The 16943-nt window shown below is 35.3% G+C and overlaps 3 protein-coding genes across 3 annotated transcripts; 1 reads left to right on the forward strand and 2 right to left on the reverse strand.

Annotated features, from left to right (window-relative positions):
* Positions 1–531: 531 nt before the first annotated feature.
* On the forward strand, positions 532–2410 carry LOC142640357 (alpha-1,3-arabinosyltransferase XAT3-like). Its single transcript, XM_075814418.1, has 3 exons — positions 532–740; positions 874–981; positions 1143–2410. The coding sequence occupies exons 1-3, from the start codon at positions 626–628 to the stop codon at positions 2282–2284; spliced, it is 1365 nt and encodes a 454-aa protein (XP_075670533.1). The 5' UTR covers positions 532–625; the 3' UTR covers positions 2285–2410.
* Positions 2411–4761: 2351 nt separating this feature from the next.
* Positions 4762–8169, reverse strand: LOC142640360 (ribonuclease 3-like protein 2). Its single transcript, XM_075814421.1, has 4 exons — positions 7130–8169; positions 6260–6412; positions 5755–6131; positions 4762–5233 (listed from the first exon to the last, which is right to left on the reverse strand). The coding sequence occupies exons 1-4, from the start codon at positions 7634–7636 to the stop codon at positions 5059–5061; spliced, it is 1212 nt and encodes a 403-aa protein (XP_075670536.1). The 5' UTR covers positions 7637–8169; the 3' UTR covers positions 4762–5058.
* Positions 8170–11109: 2940 nt separating this feature from the next.
* LOC142640359 (ribonuclease 3-like protein 2) lies at positions 11110–14871 on the reverse strand. Its single transcript, XM_075814420.1, has 4 exons — positions 14242–14871; positions 12727–12879; positions 12224–12600; positions 11110–11662 (listed from the first exon to the last, which is right to left on the reverse strand). Exons 1-4 carry the CDS (start codon positions 14800–14802, stop codon positions 11488–11490), a joined length of 1266 nt encoding a protein of 421 aa, XP_075670535.1. The 5' UTR covers positions 14803–14871; the 3' UTR covers positions 11110–11487.
* Positions 14872–16943: the final 2072 nt, after the last annotated feature.

A 16943-nucleotide genomic window follows, 5' to 3' on the forward strand; every position in this document is an offset into this window, starting at 1 on the left:
ACTTAAAGAAAGAATAAAAAATGAAATTATAAATATACGTGTTTATTTAATAGAGTAGTAAAAAAAAACATAGAGAGTTAGGCATAGAGTGTATTTTAAAATTAAGTAATTAAAATAGAAAAAAAAATAGTCGAAGTATGTAAAAATTCTAAAGCTCTAAAATTACATTAGTTTGGGGAAGCTAAAGGAGATTGGTTGTTAGGCCATCTTTGTTGCAAGGAGTCGTTGACAGAGGCAGTGGAACGCATGACTTAAATCTCTTATACTAAATAAGCTCGTGAGAACTAAAACCGTGAAAGATATCTTTTTGTTTTTTTTGAAGCTGAATGAATTAAGCAATAGAAAACGAAGCACTAACAACCAACCAATAGACCAATGAATAGACTGGTTAAATAAATGAATGATTCAGCATAAGCTACCAAAATTATTCAGCAAAAGTTGCTCTATTCAATATGGTCGAATCTACTAGAACTAGCATAAATTAAACAAAATATATACTGTATATGATGACAGACACAATCAACACTAAGTACCAGAAAAACAAAACTGCAAAGCCTATGAAAAGCTTAGGCACTTCAACTATAGATGCTAGAGTCTTTGAAAAAAACATATCTGATTGATCAGGATGGGGAAGGAATCCAGAAGATTAGTGCTTGTTGCAACTGCAGTAGTATTATTGCTTGTTATCTTCTTGCTTTATGCGGCATATTTCACATCCGATATTGACCCATTTGATTCATGTAATTCCTTTTTTATGTTAGCTTTACATGTGGACAATTATAAGTTTCTGGCACGGTGCTATTTTGGTTTTAACATCTTCTTCTTCCTCTCCCCACCATTGAGTATGCTAATTTGAGTTGTCTGGTAATGCAGGGAAGGACCATCTATCAAATTGGAATGGTAGTCCCCACAGAAAAGAGGTCGATAAAGGCGTAGTAGTTGTTGACCCTCTAGAATTTACTATGAGAAGATTAGTGAGAGGTTACCGCTTTATCTTTAGCTTTTTATGATTTACATCTCAACTTACTTTCAAATTACAACATAAGCTATCTGTATAAGTACCAATACACCCAATACAAATACAAGATTGCCCTTTAATTTTCTAATTCACGTAAACTGAAAAGTCTTATTTTTGCATACAGGTGAAGATCGAGTTCAGCTTGAAACTACTGGTTTTTCTTGCCACTCTGACCTTCACTCAGAAGTATGTGTCGCAAAAAAACCAGTTATAATTGACAACAATGCATTAACTGCTTACCTACAATCCTCTCAAGTCCCAGTTAATCACACGGTTAGACCATATGCTAGGAAAGAGGATGAGATGGCTATGAAACAAGTCTCACCTGTGCAAATACTTAATGGAAATGCTAGCTTACCTGCTTGTCAATTCACTCATGATGTCCCAGCTGTTGTGTTCTCCTCTGGTGGCTTCACAGGCAACCAATTTCATGACTTTAATGAGGTCATCATCCCCTTATTCATCACATGTTATCACTTTAAATCCCACCTACAGTTTGTCATCACTGATTTTAAGCCTTGGTGGGTCAGAAAATACAATCAGATTCTAACCCACTTGTCAAAATTTGAGGTGATAAATGCAGCAAAAGATGGAGGTGTTCACTGCTTTCCTGGAGCAGTTATAGGGTTAAAGTACCATGACAATCTAGCCTTACGTCCTACAGAAATTCCTGGAGGGTATTCCATGTTTAACTTCAAGCATTTCCTAAGAGAAACATATAACCTGAAGATAAAGAATGTTTCTGATATAGAAAAGCCAAAGCTACTTCTCATATCTCGTCCTAAAACAAGAAAGTTTATGAATGAAGATGAAATGGTGGATGTGATGGAGGAACTAGGTTTTGAAGTTGTTGTGGCAACGCCAAATAGGATGTCAAACTTGGACAAGTTTGCAGAGGTACTCAACTCGTGTAGTGTCATGGTTGGAGCACATGGTGCAGGAGTTACAAACGCTGTGTTCTTGCCTGCTGGGGCAGTATTGGTCCAAGTGGTGCCACTGGGGTTGGATTGGGCTTCAACAGCTTACTTTGGTGGACCATCAAAAGAGATGGGGATGCATTATTTAGAGTACAAGATTGAGCCCAAGGAGAGTTCGCTTTTCAAGGAGTATGGTCCAGACCACCCGGTAATTTCTGATCCCAAGTCTATATTCAAGAAGGGCTACAATGCTACAAGAGCTACATATGTTGACGGGCAGAACCTGATGATAAACTTGGTAAGGTTTAGGGAGACCCTTGAGAAAGCAATGAAGTTTCTTGGACACTAAGAGAGTGTTTGGTATATGCATTTAAAAACATGTGTTTTGTTGTTTGAAAACATGTGTAGAAATACGTGTGAGTGAAAAAGTGTGTAAAAATACATATAATGTTATTTAAAAACATATGTTTTTTTTTTTTTAAATGATGTACCAAATATGACCTAAATTGCTTTGATTTGGGGGTATATGTCATTATCCTGTGAAGTAAGAGCAAAAAAATGCATATAGAATTTCTTTTTGGTCTTGCATAGATTAATTCAATCGTGTTTTTTTACATATTGTTTGAGAAACAAGGGTATCCATGAATCTTATTTTAATGCTTTAAGGGCAACCATATTAGTTCCTTTATTTTACACATTCATTTTTATACTAAAAACATACTTTTTCTATTTTATACATCCATTTTTACAAAACATCCACATCAGTTCATCTATTTTATCACCTCTTTTAATTAAATAATCAATTTCCTCAAATTTTTTTTTATTTCTCTCAACTACCCGGACATACATACCCGCACTCTCTCTCTCTCTCTCTCTCTCTCTCCCTCTTTTTTCTGATTTGTTGCTCTCTCTCTATACCAATCTCTCTACCCATCTCTACCCATTTTTCAGATCAACTCTTCCTCTCAATCAACTCTCCCTAGCTCCAATCCACAAGCACTGAGCTCCAATCCACGAGCTTCGAGCTTCAATCCACGAGCTCTGAGCTTCCTAGCTCCGATCCACAAGCACCGAGCTTCGATCCACGATCCATGAGCCACGAGCTCCGATCCACAGGCAAGACCCATGAGCTCCGAGCTCCAATCCATAGGCAAGACCCACGAGATCCAATCCAGTCAAGCATTGATCGTTCCATAAGCACTGATCAAGCATCGATCTATGTTTGTGTATCTCTGTGTTTTTTTTTTTTTTGAGCAAGTGTATCTCTGTGTTGATTTGTCTGTGTGGATGTGTTTGTGTGTGGGTGTGTTTGTGTGCATCTGAGGAAAAAGAAAAAGATGAGGAAAGAAGTTACTGAGTTTGTTGAGCACGTAGAAAAGAGAGAGAAAAAAATGTGCGAACGTGATATTAATAAAAAAATAAATTGACGAGCTACAGTAACTGTGTATATTTACACGGTTACTGTAGCTCGTGTAGGGATATACACATTTTTACACCATTTTAGAAACACTGATGTAGAGCATTTTTGAGGCAAAATGTGTAAAAGTGGTTTGTTTTTCTATTATACATGATTTTGGTGGATGCTCTCCACACCAATTCATTTAAAATTTTCTCTCTATTGTATACTAAAAACTTATTTTTTCTATTTTATACCATTACTTTTACAAGACATTTACATCAGTTTATCTATTATACACATTTATTCAATAAAATATTTATTCTTTTACAATTTTTTATTATTCCCTCCCTCACTTCCCCTCTCTCTCACAAAGCCACAATCGATCACTACCAACGATCACTCCACACCCAGCCACCATCATCACCACCCAGCTACCATCATCACCACCCAACCAGCATCATCAAGGAAAACCAACTCATTCAATCCTAAACCCATTAATCACCCACCCAACCCGAAACCCAGTCAAGCCAAATCATCACCCACCCAATCGGTGGCAAGATCATCAAAACCCACCAATGAACTAGAAAAAACAAGCCGATCAAGATTAAAACCCACCGACCCACACCCATAATCAACCAAAAAACCAGGAAAAAAAAAAAAACTGCAACAGTGAGATCGGAGTTTATGTGATCGGACTGAGGTGAGATCGGAGCTTTTGTGATCGAATTGAGGTGAGATTGGTAGACTGATCGGATTGAGGTGAGATTGGTAGACTGATCGGACTGAGGTGAGATTGGTGGACTGATCGGACTAAGGTGAGATCGGTGAGACTAAGGGAGAGATAAAACGAGAGAGAGGTGCGAGTGAGAAGCTGAGAGAGTGAGGTGAAGGAGAGAGAAACAAATATTAAAATAATAGATAAATGAGCTACAGTAACTATATAAATATATACGGTTATTATAGCTTGTGAATAAATTTGCACACTTTTACACCCACTGATGTGAGTGTTTTTTACTCAAAATGTGTAAAATTTGTATTTTTTCTATTTTAAAAGACTTTAAATGAACTGGTGTAGATGCTCTAAAACTTCCAAAATAAAACGTAATGCATTTATTTCATTGATTGAACATCGTCATATATTTAAACCATTTAAGTACTGATCTGATCAGACACAGATATTATGGAATCACGGTAATAAAAAAAAATTTAGCTCATAGCTCTAGCTAAAGATGCAAAACTGTGTGCAGCTGTGCAAAAGAAGGATTAACCTTTTCAATATAACTGTGTTTTATACAAAGCTCATATGATGCATATAGAATACAATGAGTCAATGAGAGTGGATGATGCATAAAGAATACAAGCAGCTTTAGCTAAAAAAGACACAGTAACCAATCAACTGGGTTGCATACAACAATGAGAGTGGCTGATACATATGGAACTTTCACTTTATTCTGTAAATGTTAATGTCAATTGTTAAGCTGATAAATAGGTACATTTCAGTTAAAAATCAAGTGGCATAAACTAATCATGCCCAAGCAATCAAGTGAACATAATTCATTTAACCCCTATATCACATGGGTCTACTTGGAATTCCATAAAGTCCATGTATTTTAGCTGTAGCCATTAACCTAGCCATTCTTACTGTTCTTCACTGATATTTTTCTAAACTAAACCTAACTATTCTAACTGTTCTTTGTTGATATTCTTCTAAAAAATGAGCAGCATCATAGATAATTAGATTCTTGTAAGGCATGAATAATCCAGGAAGCTGCAGAATTTTGTGCTTCCTTTACTCTTGACTTTTCATCTCCCTCTATATATAAAATACCATCTACTGTTCGTATTTGAACTGATGAAACATATTTCTTGTCGTGTGGTGGACCCTCATCCTTCTCAAGGCTGCAAATTATGGCAAAAGTACATTCAGATTCAATATCTTACAATATAGATATGAAAGTGAGAATTTGAAAATACAGTGAATACTTGAGAAGAAGAAAAGCATGGAAATTTTATATCCAACATAGGTGGTGGTTTAACGGTACACACATGGAGGAGATTAAAAAAAGCATTTCATTGCAAGATGAAAAACTGCAATGAAGGTGTGAATGCCCACAAGCCAATAGAACAAACTATAAAGCCTTCTAGTTTATGTTCATTTGACATGCCATAGAGATCAGTATTCCTGGTTCCAGTCATTGTGAACCCAGTAATCAAGCTCTTCAAAACATTCCATGCCATCCTTATGAAATTCTAAATCATAAACTATGGCCTATGGGAGAGAGAGGAGGGAGGGAGGGGGAGAGAGAATACAGAAGGCTTGATTGTGATTTAACTCACAAAACTAACGGCTCATCATCAAATAATTCAGAACACACACACACACTCTATTGCTTCACTGCTCATTATAAAGAAGCTCATACCTGTAAATAGGCTTAGGCCATTTTTTCTTGCCACAAAGCTCATGTAACTTCTGCTTCGCTCCATCAATCTCAAATGACTTATTGAGCCCAAAAGAAAAATCTAACCTCCCAGCGTTAGTGGGCATAGATTCCGATAACTTGAGCAAAGCTTGCTTTGCTGCATTAAGCTTTGCAGTTTCCTTTTTCTCAGAAGAACCTGAGGCAATAAACTTACCATCGACATATACAGTCGCAACATTCTTTTCCCCATTCTTCCAATACTTAATGTCGACTTGCTTCCCTTGCTTCTGACACAACTCAAACAACATCGTGACGGGCTGTGGTTGTTTTTGCAGGTCTTCAAGTGTGACAATAGGTTCCAAGAGAGCCCTAAAGATCTTCAAATATAAAACAACCAAAGATAAATTCTATATCAACACAGAGATAGACACTAAAAGTCCAAAACAAGAAAATAAAAAAGACAAGTCATTTGCGCCAAATAAAAAAAGATGAGTTAAATACACACCACCCATAATTGTTGCAGGTCGAGATTGAGATCAACATATATAGCTGCTGCCACAGACTCTACAATGTCAGCAAGAATCTTTGGGGCTTTTACTAATCCGCCATATACAACTGTATCGTCCTCCTGACTGACTGCATCAGCAAACTCTTTAACCTATAGAAATAACACAAAACCGTTTGCATAGAACAAATCAAGAACCAATCTTTGCTCAAATTCTAAACAAATTTTAATTAAAGACAAGCATCCTCTCTCACATCTAGAAAATTGTTTAACTGAATATGTATAGTTTATTAAATTACACTTTCCTCATAGCGCGCATTCAAAAAACTACAATTTCATCCTTTTTATTTTTTTTTTTTTTAAGTATTGTTTGTGTAATTCCATCATTTTTCTCATAAATTTATTCTACAATGCCTTAATCTTTCAATGTGCCACTTTTTAAACCCTATGCAACTTAAATGACATGTGAATAAATTGAAAGGGGAGACTGTTACTTTTTAATTTTTTTTAAAGCCAATGACCTCTAGCTCAAGTTGCACTTCCTTCTCCCACAAAAATTGTAGTAGTTTTTTTTTCCCCAAATAAAATTTAAACATATGAAAGGTCTGCTGATGTGGCTTGTTGTGATTGGTACATACATACACATATACAAAATTTATCTCTCTCTCTCTAGCCTTTTATTCATTTTTTCAGTTAAAGTAAAAACTGTAGCATTAACCAATAAATTTAATCATTGTATAGTAGACAATAAATTCATGATAAAGTATGAAAAATAATTAATCTTAATAAAAAAAAATAAAAGATAATATTAACAAACTAATAAAGAAATAAACTATAAAAAAAAAAAAAAATTGGAAGCTTTGTTTAGACCTTATCATGAAGAGGGGCGGCACTGTGCCTGATAAAGCGGTGGAGTCCATGGCGGACGGCGACGCGGGCGAGTTTCTCGGTGCTGATATTGGCGGCGCGTAGAGACGAGAGCTGTCCAGGCTCGAGGTTAGGGTAAGCCAAGAAGACGTAATTGCTGAGAGCGAGCCCGAGCACGGCGTCGCCGACGAACTCGAGGCGCTGGTAGGACTTAAACGACTCGCCGTTGTTATAGGAAGAGTGAGTGAGTGCTTCTTCTAGTAACGACTTGTCTTTGAAGCTGTAGGAGAGGATTTCTTCCACGGATCTTATGGAATATGCCATGTCATCAGCAGCACCACCGGATGTGGACGGCGGTGATGAGGAGGAGGAGGAGGAGGAGGAGAGTGAGGTGGCGGTGGGGATTGTGTAGAGGAAAGGTGAGACTGAGGGCATAGGGAGATTGTAGAGATCGGTGCACCAGTGTGTGAAGATATCTGGCTGAGGATCCAAATCCATTGCGTTCATCATTATTGGCCTTTTGGTTTTGCTTTTTTGGGTTTTGGGAAGGTTTTACTTTTTATATGGAAAAAGGGGTTCTCTGTTGCTGTCATATATATCTATAGTTTCTACTTTCTTGAATTTCAGGTTAACAGGAGTCCTAACTGAGGCATGTTGATTAAAGGCGCGTGATATCGACGCGCTTTTTGTTGCGTGAGGTGGTGATTTTTTTTTATAAATAATTTGCTCAGGTTTGGGGTTTGGTTTGGACAAGGATATTAGAACACGGGACATGATCCCATGATCTATATAGTTGTTGTTCAGTAAGTTGCTGTGTCTGAAACAATACAATTCCTTGGCTGTTTAAAATCTGGTATAATTATTTCTTTCGCGGTTCTGTAATAAGACTGTTTTAAAAATTTCGAACGTTTGATCGTAGGAAATATGACTGTTAGGGGATTTGAAAGAAATGACTATGGTAAAATTTGATTTGGAAATATGTCAATGGTTAAAAAAAAAAGAAATGTTATTTTCATAATATTTTCATACGTGGTTAGTTGTTTATTGATTCTTATTGTTGGCAAAAAAATAATCTCAATAGTAGATTCAAATTTAAACTAATAACAACTAACTACTTATTATTTATTGTGAAAATATTATAGACATAACCCTTCTTAAAAACTATTAGAAATTGATAAGAAAATATTTAAAAAAATAAAAATAAAGAAAGATTAAAAACACCATATTTAAATGGGATAGAAAAAAGAGATAAATAATTATAAAATAAATTTAAAAAAGTACACTGAAAAAAAATAGAGAAGTAAATTTAACTCTCCAATTTTGTAAGAAAATGCTTAACATTCTCTAATCCCTTTTTGAGTTTTGGATTTATTTGAAGAATTAAAAATATACCATTTAAAAACAATATTTATGAGTTTTGGATTTATTTGAAGAATTAAAAATATACCATTTAAAAACAATATTTAATAGCATTCACAGTAATAGTATCCAATTGCCAATATGTTATTTTTAACAATCTACCCAACAAATTAGAGAAATATTGATGACGCTATTGCTAAAATTTTTAGCAATTGAGCTACAGTAAACTACTATTTATGGTAGTAGCTTTAGTTTATGATAAATATTTCTTTTTTATTCTATCATCAAACTAAAACATATTTCTCTCTTACTTTTCACTCTCTCTTTTTTCTTTCTTCCGTCTCCTCTCTCTCATTTCCTTTTTCTTTCTTCTCTAGTGCTTCTCCTTTCTTTTCCTTTTCCTTTTCTTTTTTTTTTCTTCTCTCTCTCTCTCTCTCTCTCTCTCTCTCTATGTTCTTTCTTTTTTCTTTCTTTCTCCCTTTTCTCTCTTCTTTTGTCTATCTCTCCATATATGTGGGTTTGGTGGTAGTGGTTAATTTTAGGTGTGGTTTTGTGGATTTTGGCTATGGTGGTGGTGGTGATTTATATTGGTTGTGGCTGAGTTTTGTGAGTTTGGTTGTGGGTTTGGTGGTGGTGATTGATTTTGCCATTTTGGATGTGGGTTTCTTGGATTTTAGCAAAGGTAGTGGTGGTTAAGTTTAGGAGTGGATTTTGGCTGTGGTGGTGGTGGTGATGCACCATTACTATGAATGCTCTAAGTGTTGTCCATTCATTACTTCATATATTGATAGCTAAGAACGTTCTTGCAAATGTTTTTCATAACTTGTTAAGATCAGGAGTTTTGATTGATGCATAATCTTTTCACATAAACCAGCTATTACCACTACTTTTTTTATTATATACCAATCATAATATATAAACATGTCACCTTAGAGAGAGAGAGAGAGAGAGAGAGAGAGAGAGAGAGAGAGAGATATATATATATATATATATATATATATATATGTAAATAGTTACTTATTTCCCACAAGGGAAGAGCAATTGCAAAAATCTCAAAAAACTTAATGGAATGAAACATTCTTGCTCCAAGTTGTCCAACCCCTTGAATTATTTTGTTCGGGGTGCAGGTGAATGGCAGGAAAGGCTAATACGCTGATACCTGACAAGCAGGTTGGGAGATATAAAAGACAAGGCCTTTGTAGAGTTTATAATCCACAACCCAACTAGCAGAACTTTGTTAAGAGAGACGGTATGTCTTGCTTATGAATTGACAGCTGAAATTTTTTTTCTGAAACAATCATTGAGAACTACATAGAAGACACATAATTTGCTTATTACAGACTACCAAAGATAATCAAATCAGATTCTGTTTCTGAATGCAGAAACACTGACCACCTTTTTTTTTTCTTTAAAGGTAACAAGAAAGATAACATATTTACTCATTGTTCCCGTGTCTAAGAAAAAAGGTGTTACCATGTCCATTCAAAACATGATAATTGTGTTTGGGTTCACAATCATAGCTACAAATAAAGCTCAATTGAAAATCATACAATAGGCTAAAAACTAACCTTCTCCACAAGACTCTCAAGAAAATTTCACAAAATAACAAAACCTACTTTAGGAATGAAATCAGTGAGGGGGGTGGGGGGGTGGACTTACACGGAGGCAACTACTGAAGCTAGCATCTCTTAACATGTCCGGAAGGCAACTTCTTAATGCATCACAAGCCCTGCAACATAAAAATCAAAGAACATTTCCCTTAGAAAAAATAATTGAGAAAGAAGAAATCTATGCGGGAGAAGGATGTGGCAGCATAATTTGAGGGTTGTTCAGCAAGGGCTGCAACCATGTTCCCCAAAACTCTACCTACAGCAAAAAACTGTTCTGCTGTGGTACAGATATATTCCAAGCCCACATCATCCAACAGAATTTTTTTGAACTATAAATATTGCAACCTGCCATCAAAAAACCTTTTTCAGACATTTAAGAACCTTAAAATATGATAACAGGTACTTTGGACATGGCCTTGTTAATTAGGCAAAAGACGACAAGTTGAATGACTGACTTAAACAGTTAGAAATGTTGATGAGCAAGAAATGTGTGTCCATTTCTGGCATATATTTCATCACTTAAAAAGTTTCCTAGGTAATACTAAACCTGTGCCTCCTATGCAGCTTTGCAGCAACACCCATTAGAGATAAGGTTAATGTAGAAATAATAACTTAAAATGGAAAAAAAAAAAAAAGAAAAAAAAAAGAGAGAGACAAAAAGGGAACACATTTTGGGTTTCATTGATTTTCAATATGCCATATGTACAATACTGATCTGATCAGACAAAAATATTATGGAATCACAATAATATCAACAAATTTAGCTCTTGATAAAGGTGCAAAACTGTGTGCAGCTGTGCAAAAGAATGATCAACCTTTTCAAAATAACTGCGTTTTAAGTATACAAAGCTCATCCGATGCATATAAAGTACCTTCCCAAAAATTTCCTCAAAAAAAAGAAAGTACCTTCCCAAATTAGTACAGGGAGAACAAAGCAACCATAGAGAATACAAGCAGCTTTGGCATTAAGAGACAAAAAGCAAGCAATCAACTAGGTTGCATACAACAATGAGATTGGCTGATACATATGATGGAACTTTCACTTTATACTGTAATGTTAATGTTAATTGTTAAAATGTTAAATAGGTACATTTTAGTTAAAAATCTGCTGGCACAAACTAATCATGCCCTTGCAATCAAATGAACATAATTCATTTAACCCCTACATCACATGGGTCTGCTTGCAATACCATAAGGTATTCCATGATTCCATCTCATATTGATGAATAAGCCCCAAAGCCATGATCCAAAATATAAAAAAGAAAAAAGCCCCTCCAATCCATGTATTTTAGCTATAGCCATTCACCTAACCATTCCTACTGTTCTTCACTGATATTCTTCTAAATTAAACCTAACCATCATAACTGATATTCTTCTAAAAAAGGAGCCGCATCATAGATAATTAGATTCTTGTAAGGCACGGATAATCAAGGAAGCTGCAGAATTTTGTGCTTCCTTTACTCTTGACTTTTCATCTCCCTCTATGTATAAAATACCATCTACTGTTGGTATTTGAACTGATGAAACATATTTCTTGTTGTGTGGTGGACCCTCATCCTTCTCAAGGCTGCAAGTTATAGCAAAGGTACATTTAGATTCAATTTTTTACAATATAGATATGAAAGTGAGAATTTGAAAAAACAGTGAATACTTGAGAAGAAGAAAGGCAATGAAAAATTTTATATCCAAAATAGGTGGTGGTTTGACAGTACACACATGGAGGAGATTAAAAAAAGCATTTCATTGCAAAATTAAACACTGTAATGAAGGTGTGAGTGCCCACAAGCCAATAGAACAAACTACAAAGCCTACTAGTTTATGTTCATTTGACATGCCATAGAGATCAGTATTCCTGGTTCCAGTCATTGTAAACCCCGTAATCTAGCTCTTCAAAACATTCCATACCATCCTTATGAAATTATAAATCATAAACTATGGGAAAGAGAGAGGAGGGAAGGAGGGAGGGGGAGAGAGAATACAGAAGGCTTAATTGTGGTTCAACTCACAAAATTAACAGGCTTGTCATCAAATAATTCAGAACACACTCACACACTGGAGGCACACACACAAATATATATATAGATATATACTTTCTAATTCGTCACTGCTCATAATAAGAAGCTCATACCTGTAAATAGGCTTAGGCCACTTTTTCTTGCCACAAAGCTCATGTAACTTTTGCTTCGCTCCATCAATCTCAAATGACTTATTAAGCCCAAAAGAAAAATCTAACCTCCCAAAGTTAGTCGGCATAGATTCTGATAACTTGAGCAAAGCTTGCCTTGCTGCATTAAGCTTTGCAGTTTCCTTCTTCTCAGAAGAACCTGCGGCAATAAACCTACCGTCGACATATACAGTTGCAACATTCTTTGCCCCAGTCCTCCTATACTTAACGTTGACTTGCTTCCCTTGCTTCTGACACAACTCAAACAGCATCGTGACAGGCTGTGGTTGTTGTTGCAAGTCTTCAAGTGTGACAATAGGTTCCAAGAGAGCCCTAAAGATCTTCAAATATAAAACAACCAAAGATGAATTCTATATCAACATAGAGATAGACACTAAAAGTCCAAAACAAGATAATAAAAAAGACATCATTTTTGCCAAATAAGAAAAGATGAGTTAAATACACACCACCCATAATTGTTGTAGGTCAAGATTGAGATCAAGATATATAGCTGCTGCCACAGACTCCACAATGTCAGCAAGAATCTTTGGGGCTTTTACTGATCCACCATATACAACTGTATCGTCCTCCTGACTGACCACATCAGCAAACTCTTTAACCTATAGAAATAACACAAAACCATTTGCATAGAACAAATCAAGAACCAATCTTTGCTCAAATTTTAAAAAAAATTTAACCAAAAATAAATCCAAAATATACGGATCCTCATCAGAAAATTCACTTATAAACTCTTAAAGAGTCATACACACTGTTTATTCACATTCAGAGGATGACTTCAATTCATTGCTTTTTATTAGAAAAATATAAGCCTCCACTGCCATAGTCATAAAATATTTAGTTATTTGCACCAAACAAATAAGAGACAATATTTGTCATGATTGCCAAAAAAGAAAACACTTTCCTTCAGACAAATTCCGCTATAAAAAAAGGTCACTAAAAACTCATTACTCAAAACCTAAAATTTCTAGTGACAAAGAAGACAAAAAGTTTACGAACACAAGCATCCTCTCCCACATCTAGAAAATTGTTTAATCGAATACTTATAATTTAAAATACACTTTCCTCATACCCCCGCATTCAAAAATTACAATTCTATCCTAAATTTTTTTTATAAAAGTATTGATGGTGTACTTCCATCATTTTGCTCATAAATTTATTCTGCAACACCTCAATATTTCAATGTGCCACTTTTTAAACAGTATATGCAACTTAAACTACGTGTGCATAAATGGAAAGAGGAGACTGGTACTTTTTAAATTTTTTTTAAACCAATGACCTCTATAGCTCAAGTTGCACTTCCTTCTCCCACAAAAATTGGCATCCCCCAAATAAAATTGAATCAATAAATCTAGAAAGACAATTTTTGTTTTTCACAATTGCTGATGTGGCTTGTTGTGATTGGTGTATAATAGAATGACAGTGAGCAGTAGATCCATGTGAAAGCAGAGTTACTCTAATCTCAACTTACCATTTTAATAAATTGTAAAGTAAAAGGTTTTGAATAAATAAAATTGATTTAAAAAAAAAAAAATTACAACCCGAGAGACTTGAACTTGGACCAAAATTCAAGAACAAAAATTAACGCATACATACATACAAACACAAACAAAATTTCTCACTTTTTTTTTTTTTTTTTTTTTTTTGAGACAGTTTCAACTTATTATATCCGTTAACGATTCATTATAATCAGACTAAATCACCCCTCAGTTTTTGGCGTACACCAACCCAAATCTTTTATTCAAGCGTCAAGACTTTAACTGTTAATATTAAAAACTTTAATATTAGAAGCTAGCTAACCAATGAATTTAAGCATTGTAGTAGACAATAAATTCAGAATAACGTACGAAAAATAACTAATCCTAAGGAAAAAAATAAAAGAAAATAAAACATTAACACTACAAAAAAAAACTAATAAATAAATAAATTTAAAAAGAAAAAAAAGTTGGAAGCTTTGTTTTGACCTTATCATGAAGAGAGGCAGCATTGTGTCTGATAAAGCGGTGGAGTCCATGGCGGACGGCGACGCGAGCGAGTTTCTCGGTGCTGATATTGGCGGCGCGTAGAGACGAGAGATGTCCAGGCTCGAGGTTAGGGTAAGCCAGGAAGACGTAATTGCTGAGAGCGAGCCCGAGCACGGCGTCGCCGACGAACTCGAGGCGCTGGTAGGACTTGAACGACTCGCCGTTGTTGTAGGAAGAGTGAGTGAGTGCTTCTTCTAGAAGCGTCTTGTCTTTGAAGCTGTAGGAGAGGATTTCTTCCACGGATCTTATCGAAGATGCCATGTCATCAGCAGCACCACCGGATGTGGACGGCGGTGAGGAGGAGGAGGAGGAGGAGGAGGAGGACAGTGAGGTGGCGGTGGCGGTGGGAATTGTGTAGAGGAAAGGTGAGACTGAGGGCATAGGGAGATTGTAGAGATCGGGACACCAGTGTGTGGAGATATCAAGCTGAGGATCCAAATCCATTGCGTTCTTCATTTTGCTTTTATGGAAAAAGGGACTCTCTCCGTATACACTATACATGCATATATATATATAGTTTCTTTCTAGTTCCTACAATTTCAGGAGTCCCTCCTAGCTGAGGAATGATTACGAATAGTTATAGGAATAAGATTAACAGCGCGTGGTGAGACGCGCGTTTTGTTGCGTGAGGCTGTGACATTTTACTGAACTCATGTAAAAGACAGGGCACGTGGCAGAGAGAGAGTGTCTGAGACGCGTGCTTTCTTTGAGTTTGAAGTCAAGGACACAGGACATGAATTTGTTGTTCAGTGAGTCTGATCTAATTCCTTGGCTGTTATAAATCTGGTACAATTCTTTCTTTCGCGGTTTTGTAATATGACGGTTGTAAAAAAATTGAACATGAGACAATATATATATATATATAAAATAACAATAAAAAGACAGATGGGAAATATGACTGTTGGGAGACTTGAAAAATATAATTGTTTGTAAAATTTGATTTGAAAATAAGGATGAAATTTGACATTTAACATAATTTTAGAAATTATTTTGTTAGTAAGTACGTTTTTTAAACTATTTAGGGAATTGGCATTTTGAGCTTTAGAGGTTCAAGTTTCGTGAAAAAATTCGAGTCTTGAAAATTCGAGTTCTATGGGCTGGCAACATAGGTATGGAATTGTAATCTACATAGAATTCAAGCTTAGAGAGTTCTGTAAAGGTGTTGTCATTTTTCTACTTCATTTTTTTCAAGCAACCATCAACACTCATGCCCCACCCTCTGCTTCATTCTTCTTAAGCAACCATCAACACCCACACCCAGAAGATTGAAGGTTGGGGTTTTTGAGAAGGTCGAAGGCATTGGTTCTTGGGGTTTTAGAAAAGAATGAAGGTAGTGGCGAGGGTGAAGCACGAAGGTAGTGGTTCTTGGTGTTTCTGAGAAGAACGAAGGCAAGGGTGAGAGGTTCAAGGAGATGGGAAAATTTGTTAGGTTTGGTTTTGCTGGTACGAGGAACTCGAGTCTCAAAGATTTGAGTTTCATGTGGATTTTTTCTTCCACATTAACTTAGAACTTGAGTTTTTAAGACTCAAGTTTCTTCACTGAACTTAAGTCTTAGAGGCTTAAGATGCTAGTTTACTAAAATATTTCAAAAAATTGTTAACTAATGAAATAGTTCCTAAAATTATGTTAAATTACAAATTTCCTTGGGAAATATGACTATTGGGGGAGATTTTAAAAATATAACCATTGAGAATTAATATAGAAATATTAAAATAAATAAAAATAACAAAGGAAGATTAAAGAAACAATGTTTAAATAGGATAGAAAAGAGACAAAAAAATCTATTAGAAAGTATAATTAAAAAAACACATACAAAATGGTGTAAGTTTAACTCTCCTGGAAATGCTCTAATCCCTTACCGTATAGTGTCTTAGAGTTTTGGATTTATTTGAAGAATGAAAAATATACCATTTAAAAGCTGTGTCCAAGTATTTCTCAATTCATTTATAAATTGCTAATAATGCTTTTGCAACTCTTTTTCTAAAAATGGTTAAGATCACAATATTTTTATTTTTATTTTTTTATGAATAGAAAAAATGAATAAAGGACAACCTAAGTTAGTGTTTTTCACCTTAGTGTAACCATAGTGACACCTTGCAAGTTGGTATCTTCCAATTAGTTAAGATCATAAGTAATGACTGGTGTAAAAAAAAATTTCACATAAACCAACTATCAACACTACTTTTTTTTTGTGTATATATATATATACCCATCATATATAAACACTAACATAATTTGATTGGAAAATATGGATGAAATTTGTCATTTAACATAATTTTAGAAATTATTTCGTTAGTAAACACGTTTTTGAAACTAAATAGGAAATTAGTATCTTGAGCTTTAAAGGCCCAAGTTCGGTGAAGAACTCAAGTCTTAGAGACTTGAGTTCTATATGTTGGCAACACTGATGTAGAGTAGTAATCCAAGTAGAATTCAAGCCTTAGAGACTCAAGTTTCGTAAAGATTTTGTCATTGTTCTGCTTCGTTCTTCTCAAGCAACCATCAACACTCACGCCCTACCCACTACTTCGTTCTTCTTAAGCAACCATCAACGCCCACGCCAAAAAGATCGAAGCTTGGGGTTTCTGAGAAGATCAAAGGCAATGGTTTTTGGGGGGTTTTGAGTAGAACGTAGGCAGTG

Source organism: Castanea sativa, chromosome 6 (genome assembly GCF_040712315.1).
Source record: "Castanea sativa cultivar Marrone di Chiusa Pesio chromosome 6, ASM4071231v1".
NCBI classification, from domain to species: domain Eukaryota; kingdom Viridiplantae; phylum Streptophyta; class Magnoliopsida; order Fagales; family Fagaceae; genus Castanea; species Castanea sativa.